Here is a 15,816-nt window from a genome sequence, read left to right as displayed (position 1 = left end):
TACAAAGGGAGAAGGCAGTAGCGGAACTAGGGTGAGACAGCCGGAACAGTGTCCCGGAACCCGACTTGCAAGGGGCCTTCCCAGCTGACCAGAAGTGTAGGAGTGAGGAATAGAAAGAGCCATTGTGCTGAAATTATGGTTATAATAATCGTTACAACATATTTGTGGAAGCGAATATCACACTTCTCAAGTGGTTGAATCTTTATTAGGAGTTGTACATCTCCAAATCATCTTATTTCTACCTATTTTTCCAGTTTGCACTTTCTTTTAAAGGAATAATACCAAACTGCTAGGAAATTTCATCAGACGGCCACATAAAATATTACACACTGTCAACTCTGATATGGTAAGCTCACCACTGGCACGTCGTATGGGGTTCCTTGAGTTTCGTGTTCAAATTCGTCGAACCGGCTCCATTGCGCCCTCATTGACTTTTGTTCGTCTACCACCCGAGTGATTTCACAAACAGGCGTCCTTTACGAAATTTAGTCACCACTGGAGAACTGTAGTTCTATTCAGTGACTTTTTTTTTTTTTTCTTTTAACGGCGCTTCAAATTTGCGCATGACAACGGTGACAGACTGCAGCTTGTTGAAGCAAAGTATGCACCGCACCTTCCGCTGTCTACTACAAGGCGCACTTTTTCTGGATGGCGAATAAAAACTTGAAGATATCCTCTATCACCTGGAAGTGATTTCAGGTTTGTCACGTATCCTATTCACACAATAACGTTTTAGTTTCGTAAAGGAATTTTGTGAACACCCTGTATAAGTAAATTGTAATACAGTATAAGTAAATTCTGGCTTTCCCATTGCAACTAGGAGCTCTGAGCTGCAGCTCCTATTCCTTCCCCTACTCCGAAATGGGCCCTGGATATTACAAAAAAAAAAAAAAATCTTTTAATTTGCTTGAATGTGGTGTGCGTGATAATATTTTTTTATCTCATATCCATATTGTGCCGCTTTGAAGTCGAAATAATTTTTTATATACGTGTGTGAAATGGTTAGAGGGTTATGTGTCCACTGCTATTCCGGAACAAGTTTAATGGAATTTTTTTTGGAGTTGTTGAACAATAATTAAACCTGTCGTAAAATACACTTTGGCACAGACGCTGTGGCGAAACTACCAGGCAGTAGTTTTGCCACAGCGTTTCTTCACCACCCCCTCTCCTTCCTACGTCTGCCACCACGAGGGAGGGCGTGAAGAGTTAGGTGGCCTGCTGGTTAGTTTGGTACACATATTAAAGACCACATTGAGGCCGCTCAGAACTTAGCGGGGAAGCCTAGAATTTATAGTTTCGCCTCCACAGACGAAGGGCAACATTTTTTACCCCAGGGCCCGTATATTCTTATTCCGCGAATGGCTGTGAGGGAATAATAAAATAAAATGAAAAGAAATTCACTGATGAGGCGATTAATCTTGATCTGAGCCTCTCACTTCTTTGCCCACCCGTAGATTAATTTTGAGTGATTCAAGAAAAAGCATCTTCCAATTGCCGGTGAACATTTTATTGGTCTGCGCTGGTAGCACTTGGTATCGTCACCATCCTCCCCACACCGGGTGGAAAAGGCCCGGGTTCGAATCCCGTCGATGACACGAGAAATGGACTTTTTTCACTCCTGGCCGAGTTAGTCGGTCCCAGGCGCAGATACCAAGGTTTTACCCCAGAAACTGTGGGTCTTCGTCCAGCAAAACGTAATTTGACCAGAGAATACACGCAATTTACAGACACAATACACATGGGTATTTGAATTAATATTCTAGTTGACCCGAATAAATAGTTTTGAACATTTTATTGCTTATTTCAACGTTACGCTCGTGCAGGTTTTCCGTCCTTATTCACATTAAGACAAAGAAAAAGGTTGAATTTTTTGTTGATGCTGAAAAGGAACTACGTGAAAGCTATTGTGATCATTAGTCAAAGAAATTTTTTAGGCTTTTAGATATAGTAATTTTAATTATAATTAAACGTAACTGTGCTTGAAGAACTGCAACTTACATGAGTAAAAAAAAGGTATTTGAGTAGACCACAGGGATTCAATCCCCTGACTGCTAAATACGGTAGATATGCCAACCCGCACTGGACCAGCGTGGCAGATTATGGACCATTTCCCCCTCAACATGAATTGTTTAACAGGCTTCCATTCTGCAGTGGATTGATAATGACAGCAGTTTATACGTGTGTGGGTGGAAGGTTCCAAGAATGACTTTAAAAAAAAGTAAGTTAAAATTGAACTTTGCTCGTTATTTGATTTTGTTCGGTTACTTTTATCCTTTAGTCCCTTGGGAATCTCCACATGAAGCTATTCTCTTCTACCACAACTAAATGCTGATGTTTCAGTTTTGATGTCCTCAACATATGATGTAGGGCTTTTGTTCAAGACCTGGAATTTGTTGTTTCTCACGTGGTGCTTGGGAACGAAGGAAGATCATATGGGGGGGGGGGAGAATTCATCTGAGGGATCCGTTTTTCCACCAGACATTTCCACAATAAAACAGTGTGAACTGGTACGTTATCGAAAAAACAGATCCTTCAGATGTGGTAACCTCCTTGCTCATCCGATTTGTCTCCATGTGATTTATTTCCCTTTTTGAGTGTCGCTCTTTTCATTTTTGGTCTTTGGGCGAGGTCTGGCGGCTTGTTAGAAGAAATTATTCTCTTCTAACACGATTCAAAGCATGGCAGAAGTAGAGTTGCCGAAGGAAACTACTTTAGACGGACAATGGGGGATAATTAGTAAGTTTTAATTTAGAAAGTCATGCCTGGAAGTTTCTAGCTACTCATCGCCAAACTAGCTCCATCTCCGTGATTCAAAAACACTGGGACGAAACTTATTTAAAAATTTCTCTGTATACAAAGAGATTTTTAAAATACTTATTTAAGAATCTCATTATGTACTCAGTTCAGATTATAAACTAGTACAATGTAGTTTATACACTGGGTTCTACGTGACAGCTCTCCTTGCTTAATGCGGTCAGTTATTTGAATTCTGAGGTTGGTATTTTTAATAGCTCGTGATAGCACATGCAGTGTGAAGTTGGCTGTGATTGAATACTTGAACTTTTCCAGATACAAGTATTTCATTTGAAAACCACCGAAGTAATGGATCATTATTTATCGTACTGCAAGATTTGTGCATAGTGAGTGCTGAATTGAAAGAGAGACTGGTTGACCAACGTGTGCCGTTTTCATTCACAGAATTTGCGAACTTCGTTGCAGATTCATCACATCCGCAGGCTGCATTTTGAAAAGGTAGCGTAGTGATTTATTTCCCTTTTCAAGTTAAAGTTGTCATTGACATCAAATGGACAATATTTTGATTAAGTGGTCTAAACAAACTGCGTAGCGCTTCATTAACTTCTTATAATTAAAACGGACGCCTATAAACTCTCTGAACGTCAGTTCTATTACAGTAATGATGCGCATCTTCAACTGAAAAATTTTGGACTCTTCTCCTTACCATGCGGCTTTATAAAGAGCTTTACCGTGAGATACTTCAAATCGAATTACATTAACTAAGCCAGAAGAGAAAATAGGAAAGCTGATGTGCTATTTTCTCTGTATCTTTTGTGTATATATAGGGTGGCCAAAAGGCGAGGTACGCATTGCAAAATAAACTTAAGTGGAAAATATATTTAGCTGTGTTTTGTTTGTTGCAGGAAGAAATAATCGCTGAAATCTGTACTTCTTGCAATCTACTGCAATGTCCGATTTAACCAAAAAACAAAACAAACAAAAAAAAAAAAAAAAAAACCTTATGACAAACATTCAGGAAGGTTCAGTGACGTTCATCCGAAGAGAATGATCTAAGCAACTACTGCCCATCACCCTCAAAATACGCTATTTACAAATAATTAAGCGTTTTGAGGAGACAAGAAATTATTAGGTGTGCTAAAAATACCCCAAGCACCAATAAAAATAATTTTAAAAGATTAAGAATACAAGGCCTACATTTCAAAACGTCATCAACTTATTAAGGGTAATCCAGACAGGAGAACTGAATTTGAATAAAAGTTCCTCCAGATATTTGAAAATAATGAAACTTGCCAGTTGAAACCTTGTGGTCTGATGTCGCAGTACACGAGTTCGTTGAACATGTTTACCAACACATTTTGGTTTCTTGGGCCATTGAGAAGGGGCACACAAACATCCAAATTGAAAGGAATCAAACTCTCCGGGTGTTATTGTTTCGGCAGGAATTTTCTCCGATTGGTGTATTGAGCAATTCAGCGTTACTGCAAACATCTATTTACGATGTTACAAGAATTCGCTTATCCTAAAATTTGAAGGAAAAGGACTTCTTTTTCAGTAGGACGATGCTACTGCGCACGATTCCTTCGAATCGCGCGGAGTAGCATCAACGCTTCGAATCGTGCTCAAGAAGTGAACTGTAATCCTCCAGTTCACCAGATTTAACCCTCTGCAGATATATTTTTCTGTCAAGTTATATAAAAGACGATATCTATTCCAAGTAACCTCCTAGTAGAGAATCTAGAAACCGATAACTGAAAAATTTGCTAAAATTGATGTTATGTTGCAATATTTGCAGAAATATGCCAAAAAAGACATTTTATTTATTCAGGGTATAGGATACCGTTTTGAAGTTTAATGTACCTTTCTCTATTGCATTTTTTTTTTTTTTTTGTTTTTAGTTTAATAATAAAAGATTAGTGTTTGAAATTAGAAAATGTTGTTTATTACCAGTTAATATTCATCAACATCAATTTTTAGGAAATAAGTGTTGGGAAATAAATGTCATCCCTCACCATAAATAAATGTCAATTAAGTGCGGCCATGACCAGAGAAGTTTAGAACTTCATTGTAACTTTTCGAGTGTACGTGCTCGATCCGCAATTTGTCTACCCGTGTCCGATGCGTTATCCCAGGACCATAGCCTGGCAATAAAACAATATAAAGGATAATCCTATTTGTGTTTAAAAGTGTCGCATATTTTATTTATTTCATCTCGCTTAAAATGCTCTTACCTTTTTATCTCATCCTGCAGTTACAATCATGAATGTTTACCATGATGGAATATACCTAGTTGCCTACCTTTTGCTTGTAATATAGCAGTGCACGTTGCGGCATGGACTCTACAAGATGTTCCAGGATGTCCCGCCCTGTTGTGAAACCCATGCGTTTCACAATGCGTCCCGTAATGCTCACACATTAGTTGGATGGTCGTAGCATCGAATTCCGTCTCCAGTTGGTACCAAACGTGCTCAGTTGAGTTGAGATTGGATGAATTTAGCGGTCATGGCAGGACTGAGAATTCAGTGTCATGTTCCTGAAACCAATTAGCAACCTGTCGGGCCCTGTGGCATGGCACCTTATCCTCTTGATAGATGCCGGAGTTGTGTGGATACATTGTCATCAAGAAGGGTTGTACTTGGCTGGTGATCACAGAACCCAGGTCATGCCAACATATTTTTATTTTATTAGATGTTATGGTTTGGGACCATTTTCCCAAACCATAACAGCACCGCCTCCAGCGTATCGGACACCAACAGTGCATACAGATGCCATGACCTCATGTTGCTTTTCTAAATGCAGATATGTCCATCAACATGTCAGAATTGGAAACGAGATTCAGCAGACCATGCGATAGATTTCCACATGTTTGTGATCCAGCGTTAGTGTTGACATGCCTATGCCAGGCGCAGTTTCTTGTACCTCGCAGTGAACATTGGGTACCCGTGAAGGTTGTCGACTGCCATGGCCTGTACGAGTTAACGTCCGACGCATGGTCCACATGAATATTGGTCCTGTTATTCGTACGTATGGTTAGCTGGGCCGCTGTGCTGCGTCGCTGCTGTGTTACGAGACGAGACATATGACTCTCATCACAGGCGTCGACTGCGAACACTTAAACGATGTTGGCTGTTGTCGAGATATTGGTACCTGCACGTCTTGCCTCTACAGGCATTCGTTGACGTTGGGAAGATCTCTAGGCCGACCCACCCACTCTTACTCGCAGACTCTCGAAATCCGATCGCCACCTGTGCGAATTACAGTCTTATATCAGCTGTTACCGACTTTGAGTCTTCACCAGCGTCACAGACCAGTCCCTTGCCATGCAGAGGGGTATTACTAACGCAATGCTAACTCAGTGTATGTTTAGTTAACTATTCCATTTTAATGGATTATTATCCGTTTATTTTTCTCGATTGTTCAACAAGTATGTGCTTTATAGCTAATTACAAATAACGTGTAATATAAGCGTGTACGTTTTAAGTGCTGCACTCACAGCTTTTAAGGCATTATTTAAAAAAAAAAAAAGTAGATTATTTTATGTCTTCGGTAATGCATGGAACGTTTGTATTCTAGGGATATTTTTAAGAATATATTAGAACATCAAAATTATATTGTGTGCAGTAAAATAAAATATTTGAGAACTGCGTATTAAAAAAAAAATTGCTGAGTTATTTGGGGAAATTTTTGTTTACCCCGCAATATGTATTTTACGTGTTATTTTTCTACGTTGGATTATTGTCCAGGTGGTTACACTTATTTTGAATTTCTTGTTTTCTCTGAAGTAAGTTTTAATTTAAACTGAAAGGCATTAAACACTACTGTGACATTTAATTGTATATCGAGATGACAGTTTCGTAATCTGTTTTGCAAAATAGATCCCCGTTATTGATTTCAGGTCAAATATGGGATCCTTTAAGTGCATCAGGCGATGTATGCAGTAAAATACCAAAAAATGATGAATTCTGCGAATCAACTCACATTTTCATTATCCCCCAGCATGCTGCTTTTACTCGCTATGCCCTCCTGATGCAGTGGAAAAAGAACTCTTGTCCTTCAACACTGTGTGGAAAAGAACCGGGTTGGAATCTTATCGGGAAGGAGAATTTTTTTGCGTTTTTTTCACCTTTGCTGAGATGGTCTCTGGCGATGGTTAATCTACCTTCCCTCACCAACCGCCCTCCTGGATACCAAAGTTTTTTCGTTTAGTAAAAAATCGACAGACCGACTATAGAATACGTGCAGTTTACAGACACGATACGCTGACGCCTCAAAGCCTTAGCTGTTTTGACGCAAATACAAAACAACTTTTGCAATAAAAATTTCTGTAAAATTAAAATAAAATAACGCGTAGTGACTTAGTTAAAATTTACAATTCAAACTTGAAAGGTATATGATCTTCTTCTTCTTCCAGTCGTATAGTTCCCTGAGGAGCTGTTGTGGCCACCAACAAAATCCTCCAACTGCATCGATCATATGCTATACGAGCGGCATCGCAAAATGTCACGCCCAAAAGTTCACCGAGCCCATCCTTCCACCTAGTTGCAGGTCTTCCAGGAGTTTTTGGAGTTGGGTTTGTTATGGTCTCTGTGGCATCAGATAATGTGGTGGTATGCCATTACCTACCACATGGCCGATTTTGAAAGGGGGCCGGCTTTAATCAAAAGAAGAGTCATCATGCATCCCATGAGATGCTCTTGAAGAGGAAAGGTGACTGCAGCAGAGCCACACTTAGTGCAGAAGGCTGATTACAACTGTTTTTCGCGTGGTCTACGAAACCTTAAAATGATGGGAGGGGTGAAATATTTTAAATTTAAAAATGTGAACCCGCTTATTGGTCCTCAAGTAAAAATGCCACAGGAAAAAACAAATAGCAAGTTTGGTAACTAAAAGGCCACAGTTATCAAAGGAAATGGTATTCATTATAATTAGTTATAATAAATTAAAAATTTCAGATATAAATTAATGTTTCAGATTAAAATTAATCTGAAAATTACTTCTTTTCAAAAATTTACAGTGAATATACAAATTATGTTAACATAAAGCAATAATAACACGACAAGAATCTCCCCCACCTTTTTAAATAAATGTTTCTCAGTACAGTATTATCGATTCTTAAATAATGACGTATAGATGATGCTATTTTTAAATGTTCCACGTTAACAGTTTTATTCACTTTTCTGATTTTAATGACTTGTTTGCGTAGCTGTTGTGATCGTTTTTATCTGTAACTTTTTGAACTCTTATTAGTAATCTGAAGTTTAATGCTTTTAACTGATAAAAAAAATAATATAAAACAAGTTTTTCAAAAATATACCCTAATTCTGATAAAATATAAGGCGTGACCTTTACGGTTTATTAAAATAAGTCACTTTATGTTGCAAGGGTTAAAGGCCACAACTTATATTTTATCGGAATTAAGGCATATTTTTTCAAAAACGTGTTTTTATATTATTATTTTTTAATGATATTAAGTTAGTTGCATGTCTTGTTTTATTTGCAACAGAATTTGTAATTACACGTCATATTAGCTAACAAAATACAAAAGTCAGCAAGCCAACCAAAAGAGAATGTAAAAGAAATGAAAATGCAAAGATAGACGATAAAATCTTGCGCGCTTTATATGTATGTATACATGCATGCAACCTGGTAAAGCAGGGAGCTGATATGAAGCATGTAATAGCTGCTAATCCACCACACGATGGATTAGCTCAAATTTAATTGGAAACATTACGTCAAAAGAGATTTTTTACAAAATTGCACCCTTCTAATCAGATCAGAAGTTGGAAAAAGGTCCGAAATCCGGGTCAGGCATAAATCCAGATAGCCAATATATTACATGCAATGGCCACAGTGCACCACTTGCTAGATTTAGCTAAAATTTTGATAACATGCATTGTCACGCGAATTAGGAATATGTACAAAGGTTCAGCTTTCTATCTCTATTAGAAGTGACTGAAAAAGCGATCGGCAGATTTGATGACAGAGCCAGTGACTTAATATAAGGTATATAAGAATAAGGAGCGACTAAGAGAGCGATTCTGTCAATTCTGGCAAATAATTCTTTATGGTCACTTGTTTCATAGGAATCCTCCATAGCAGCTTAATATCGCGGTATTCCATTCGTTTGAACAGGGCTGGTATGGAGCCCCATCGTAGAGTAAAGGAATATGCTAAATCCTCTTCATTCGGGTTGAGTTAGCCGATTCCATGCTGATAGAGTAATCCGGGTTTTTTTTCAGCCCGCACAGTATACAGATTGGCCTATGAACACACACGGGCACAGACAAAATAGACAAACTCGGAAAGCAACGGGGCCCACCATAAGAAGCCTGTATACTCCACCAGTGCATGCATATCAAATGGTGACCTGCCAACAGCTCTCAGACGTTTGCTATGCTACCTCCAAGTGTGTAAACTTTCACTTTAACAGTGTTAAACCTATTTCCAAATACAGTAATGGTAAAAGGTGATACCTAAAGAAGATATACGGACAACGTTCACTGAACCAGGTTTTTTGTCTGTATGCGACCCGGTGGCGTAACTGCCTCAGTCTGACGGTATTTACCATCGTTTTAAATACAGTATTTTTACAATTAAGCAGAGTGATAGGTAGCCAGGAATTTCCTCACATCACCTTCTATGTCAGACAATAGTAGAGAGTGATCCGAACCTCCAGAAAGGCTACTCGAAATAAGTTGTAGTTGGAGTTTCCACTAGCTCTACACGATGTAACAATATTTCAAGCTCTTCTACTCCAATTAGAGTATAAACCATGTTTTGCATAAAACTTTGACGATTAATATATATTTATTTCGTGTTTAACAGACAATCGGATTTAGCAGAGAGGCCTTTACTTCCATAATCCATTAAAGCGAGATTTTACTGTATATACGTGCCTGTGAGTGACAATGCTTGTGACATTATATTTTGACATTATAACGCATGTTAATAAGCAACTTAATTTTTAGAACCTAAGGAGTTCTAGCTAAAGTATCCAACTTCATCTGTTAGGTTTTCTGCCAACGGGGGAAGGGTCATATTTGCAACTGAAAATGTAATCGCCAAAGACGCGTAAATTTAAAATAAAAGAAATGTTAACGTTTAATACGAGTTGATTTAATCCGGCGTACAACTGGGGAAGGTTTTTCAAGTACTGCCTTCAGCTGATTACTTTCATAAATAAAAGTAAACTTTATTAAATACAGTTTAAAATATCTTTAAAAGATATTTGCCCCTTTTTGCTTTTACATAAATGACCGATTAATATCATGTTTAAAAATAAACTCATTAAATTCTAGTTAATATCATAAACCCGATTCCTGGTTTAGACTTTTTGAATGATGTATCGTTTATCTTTGTTGATTCAAAACCTGACACCAATATCGTGAACAAACGTTTATTCAAGAGCGGTTTTGATAATGTACAATAGATTGTCTTGCGCTCTGTTATTGTACAGCCTATGATGGTCTTCTATTTACAAGTTTATTTTTCTGCACTGTATGGGGGTCGGCAGTCTTTTTATTTATTTATTATTTTAGCCAATAGTCTACAAGTATTTTAGCTTCAAATAATCTTATAGTGTATAGTAACTCTAATTTTGTCTATTATTCTCGTGGAGTAATTTTACATAATTTTGTAGCCATGTAACTTTTTTAAAAATAACTTAGTTATATTTACGATTATTTTGTTCATATTTGAGAGGATATGTACTTAGCTATAAACATCAATTCGTATGAAACATGCACCTGAAATGAGAGGACCGGATTCGAAATAAATTTGGTTCTGAATCACAGCTTCGACCGGGAAATATAGGGTAAGTCAGGATAAAGCTATTAAAATCTTGCTGCCTTGGGGAGAGATTTTATATTCCACTTTTAAATAAATAAAATAAAGGTATGGTGGTTGAAAAGACAAGATCAAGCTGACTAAAGACATTAATAATATTCTACATGGTTTTTATTTACGACTGCGTTCTGTCTTCCTTGGGCATTGGAAAGATTGAAAATAACCTCGAGTATTATATGGTTAAAAAAATCGAGTATTATGGTTAAAATTGTACGTGGCGCAATCGTAATGAAAGTTTAAGCTAGCCTTTTTATATAAGACTGTTGATACCGTTATAAATAGTCAGGAGTTGAGTAATCAAGAGATCGATGGTCCCCAAACGATGGCTGGCAGCCTGGGAGTCCTCCACTACAGAATTTTGACTAATTTACGGTCATATAGACATTTCCAACTATATAAAATCACGAGATTACGATGGTGTCATCGGTACTCCATGTTGAAAAATTATCACCTATGAAGTGAATGATAATTTTGCAAATTAGAGTACCGGTTGACAGTTCTTATAATTCCGTTTCGTTTTGCAATGTAAGTAAATGGTGTATGGCAGCTTTTCATAGCATTAACGCACCCCAAATAATATTTTATTAGAATTGCCGGATACACTTGGATTCGAACATATTGGGAATTAACCCGTCTACCATGTAGAGCAATGTTTTTTTAAAAAAAAAAACATTATTCATATTATTTTCCATTTTCCGCAGTTAAATGGAAAGCATCAAGTGAATATTTTACAAGAGTAAAACCTATTTAAATAAACCTCAAGGAACATAGAGTTTCTTTCTTTCTTTCATTTTATTTATTCATTCTTTTCTGCGCTCCATTACGTTTGATTTGCTTGGTCAATTTTAAGTTCTGGTGTGGGAGACAGAATGACGGGTCATCCAACAGCGTTCTTTCTTGCACGTTTATAGTTTAGGTGTGCTTTCCTTCCAAGGCTGCCACTCACACCGTGTGATTGCTCGCCAATTAATAGCCACGAACACTTAAGCTGTGTTGCGTACTGCTTTTCTATTTATCCTTATTGTATCCCGATGTCTACACAACGAAATCCGTTATGAACTAGAGGCCAATTTCTCGTAGACATATAATATGCATATAGAAATAAATAAAAGTAAAATTGTTGTTTATAACGTGGGACCACCGCCTCAGAGGAAAGTCCTCGAGTTTGTTTTGATTTTATCCTATAACTTCCATTAATTTTGCGCTTACGCGGATATGAATGACTTTAAAACCATCAAAACAAAAATCATGGGCTCACGTGTTCATAATTAACTTTTAAAATAAACGTGAGTAAGAAATAAAGCTAAAGTTCATAAATAAGAATCAAGCCGTATAAGCCAGTAGGAGGGTGAGTCGTTATTACACGTTATACTACTTTAAAAAAAACCAAAACAAAATGCTGTTGTCAGTATTCTTAGACCCCTGGTGCTTGAATATCCAACGGTCCAATTTCAATAAAATATTCCAGTCTTCCTTGTTATTTACAACCATACCATTGTTGGCTTGCTTCCATTGCACAGCCAAGCAAGTTACGAGTCTTCCATTCCATGATCACGTAACCTTATATATCATATGCTTACCTGCTATTTTCATATCTGCCGATGCATTTCTTTTGCCCATAAATAAAAGCTGTGTGGAGTTGTGTGTGAGATAGAGAGAGAGAGCGCGAGGGCAAAAGAACGTATAATGCGTCCTCTCTGCCGAAAAGTATGTCTTTGAACGTTAGACACTTACAGCGAGTATTAAAAGTTACTTACCCATGAGTCTCTCGTCAGCGGATGTCCCGCTGTGCTTACGCTGTCAGGACTCCGTTTTCAGCTCTAATTGAATCACTGTACAAAGCCGCGAACCTCTAAACGTTTCTTCCTTTCTAATGAAGGAGATTAGAATTAGCAAAACACCACGGTTGATCTGGAAGAGAGCTTAGCTCAACGTGTACGGGAAGCTATCACAGAACTGGTGCACTTGTTCCCTTGGGAATACAACTGCGCTATACGATGATGGGGATTTTGGCTTCGTTTACACACTCTCGTTTTTCACGATCCTCCGTGATGAGCGACATAGTCACTCGTACGTCTCGGCGCATGCTCGCCTTCCGATTGGCCCTTAAGCCGCTATGGCGTTCTCCATCATTGGCCGATCTTAAGGAGGATGGCCGATGAGCTGCGGAGCAAAGATTACTCTTTATGTTTTAGGGGCGGTATCGCGAAAACTTTTGCAGGTGCCACGGATTTCTTGATGTTACTGGCGGCTCGAGTTATCTCATTAGGTTCGCGAGTGCCAACTTCCGGTAGGCGGAGCACGAGAAACGAATATGCACACTTCAGTTTTTATTTCGTGTTGCGTGTCGGAAAAAAGTCAGGCTTAGTGTTCATAAAAATATGGTTTAAATTCTTAAGAGAATATTACAAAATAGTACGATAATGATGGCTGAATAACATGATGGAATTATAAGGGAAAGAATGGAAAAAAAAAATGCATTACTATACGACTCCAGTATGGTCCTCAGCTCTAGAAACGTATGTGAAAATTTTCTAAACATAGAGTATTGGATACTCAGGTAGCAAAAGAGGGTTTTAGGGAACCAATACGATATGCAATTTTCAAGGCCATTCTTCTGTAAAATTTTAGAGAATGTCCCATGGATTCTGGTCCAATCTGTACGTGGATTCTGGTAATTATAGTACAAAATTTTTGAATCCTTAGGCTCTCGCTTGTAGCACGTTGGATATTATTACCTTCCTCACACACTCTGTAAAAAAGTCATTAGTTCGAATCCCACTGAGTTAGTCGACCTCAGATGAGATTTGCATTGGCTTTTATCTCCCGGAAACGCAGATTTTTCATCTAGAAAACCTATCGAAGATTACACGCCATTACAGACATAATATTACTGATTCCTTATAGCCATAGTTGATTTGGTGCTTAATATATACACAATCGCACCTTTATAATCTTTACACAACTTATTACTGGTATATTTGGATACGCGGCCAGTTGAAAACATCATAATTCTGAATAAGAAAGAACGTAGAGCGGAAAATGAACAATTCTCAAAAGAGACGTGTTAAATATAGATAGTCTAAGAAGATTCCTCCCTCTAAACATTTAGGACATATAGGCTTTCACAAGGTGCTTATATATCCTCTAAAATTCCCCTGCGATAAAGTATAGGTCATTTTTAAAGGTACATGAAGTGTACATTGCAAAATTAGAGTACATTCTTTGAATACTAAAAAAAATTACGGTTGTGAAGCTTGGACATTAACGAGTAAAGATGAGCGGTTGTTGAGTGTTCGAGCGTAGAATTTTGTGAAAAGTCTTTGGGCCCGTACAAGACGTTGATGGATCCTGGAGGATCAGAATGAACCATGAAATTGACAGTCTTATTCCGGGTGCGGACATCGTCAGATTTGTGAAGAGCCAGAAATTTGCCTGGTTGGGACGTTATGAGAATGGATGACAGCAGAACAACTAAGAGGACAAAGAAATGGAAACCTACCGGCAAGAGGAAGACCGCGGAAAAGATGGACGGATGACGTAGAAGAGGACTTAAAGACCATGAGAATAATAAGTTGGAGAAGTTTGACTTCTGGGAGGGCTTATTGGTGAAACATCGTTGAGAAGGCTAAGACCCACCCTGGGTTATAACACCAGAAGAAGAAGACTAGAAAAAATTAACGCATCAACTCTTTATAACAACATATGTTTTTCTGAAATGTAATTTGTCATTTTAATTATTGGATATAATATACCTATTGATTAGTTATTTTTACAATGACTGCATCATTAATCGTAGTTGACAGTCACTGTGGATTTAACCACTGCATGTATCAATGCCCTCCTTTGCGGTTGACCACACGGTTACGTTGAAATAAGTGAGGTCAGAAATAAATTACGGGGAACATTCATAAATTGAGAAAGTTGATGTTTATTATTAATCATCAACTTTCGGCTTGTGAGATTAGTATTAATCTCTACGGTTATCCGCAGAGATTAATACTAATTAGTTACAATTTTTACACCACGATTAAAATCATTTCCTATTCAGCTATACTTTACAACACGTTTATCAGAGCCTTGATCACTTGAAAACTTGATTAAACTTCAATCAAGTTTAAGTTTAATCAAGTTTTAAACTTTAATCAATTATAAAAATTTAGTTAGCATAAGTAAATTTCTTGGATACAGACAAACTAATAGGCAATCAATCGGTATCTTTTTATGAAAGATTAATAACTCTAACACAGAGTACTCAGAGAAATTACAACGAGCATTTTAAACAATTCTGACAGGCCAGTACCTAAAGGAGATTAAAGAAAAATTTTAGATTATAGTACTTCATCGTTAGTGCGATGCACTCCGGCAGTAGGCATTTTCCAGGCATCATCCACATCTGCCTATCTGATCGGAATAGAATGCAGTGAGATTCTTCACTATAGAAGCAATTTCCATTGCTCTATGTCCCAATTGCAGCGTTCGTTGTACCATGCAAGGCGAGACCAGTGATTGTGGTCGGTGAAGTTTGGCTTATGCGTCGTCGCTTTCCCATAAAAACCGAGGCTGTGGATGTCCGTAGTGTGTTTGTGCCTTAAACTTCTGGTTGATACAGAGATGAGTGATGAGATCGTCCTACTACCCTTCTGATTACCTTCGTGTCACGTGTAGTGAGCCACGGTCTTCCTATACATTGTTGGATGGTGTTGGTACCGCCACGCTTCCATTTCATGAAGATAAAATCATCGACCGTAGACTTTGGATGGTGTAGACTGTCAGTAATTGAACAAATCCACAAGCTGGCATTGTGACATCTGAAAATCACACCCCTGTCGAAATAAGTCATTCAGCTTTACACACTGTGACGAGAACAACCAACTTGTATGGCTCATGCGTCTTCCACATGTATCAGTCAAAGTTAATTGTTTATCTGGGGCGGTCCAGTGGAATATTAAAACAATCATTTTAATTCCTCTCTTTGACTATGGTTTCCCAGGGTTTCATGCCCAGGTTTGAATACCAGAGTACCGAAGCGTAGAGCGGTACGGGTGTTAAATGTAGCTTAACATTTTTACCAAGTTTATTGAGTGGATGCGTGAACAGAGGCACTTCCAGCAATTCGTGCTTATTAACGAATTGCTGGAAGTGCCTCTGTCTACTCATCCTGTATGCCTCATAGGAACGTAGTTTTACTTAGTGTTAGAATTAGTAGTGGCAAAT

At 38.0% G+C, this 15,816-nt stretch overlaps 1 protein-coding gene across 1 annotated transcript in view; it reads right to left on the bottom strand.

Annotated features, from left to right (window-relative positions):
* The window catches only part of LOC150088353 (paired box protein Pax-1-like), a 176,108-nt gene extending 163,558 nt beyond the window's left edge, over positions 1-12,550 (bottom strand). The window contains exon 1 of the mRNA XM_090370734.1: positions 12,357-12,550. Coding sequence (XP_090226860.1) covers positions 12,357-12,360 — 4 coding nt within the window. The 5' untranslated portion in view covers positions 12,361-12,550. The remainder of the gene's footprint in view (positions 1-12,356) is intronic.
* Between the last annotated feature and the right edge of the window lie 3,266 nt (positions 12,551-15,816).

This window comes from Mastigoproctus giganteus, chromosome 3 (genome assembly GCF_048544385.1).
Source record: "Mastigoproctus giganteus isolate SK-2022 chromosome 3, ASM4854438v1, whole genome shotgun sequence".
NCBI lineage: Eukaryota > Metazoa > Arthropoda > Arachnida > Uropygi > Thelyphonidae > Mastigoproctus > Mastigoproctus giganteus.
The sequence above is the reverse complement of the archived record's forward strand: the minus strand, read 5'-3'. Positions and strand labels throughout refer to the sequence as shown.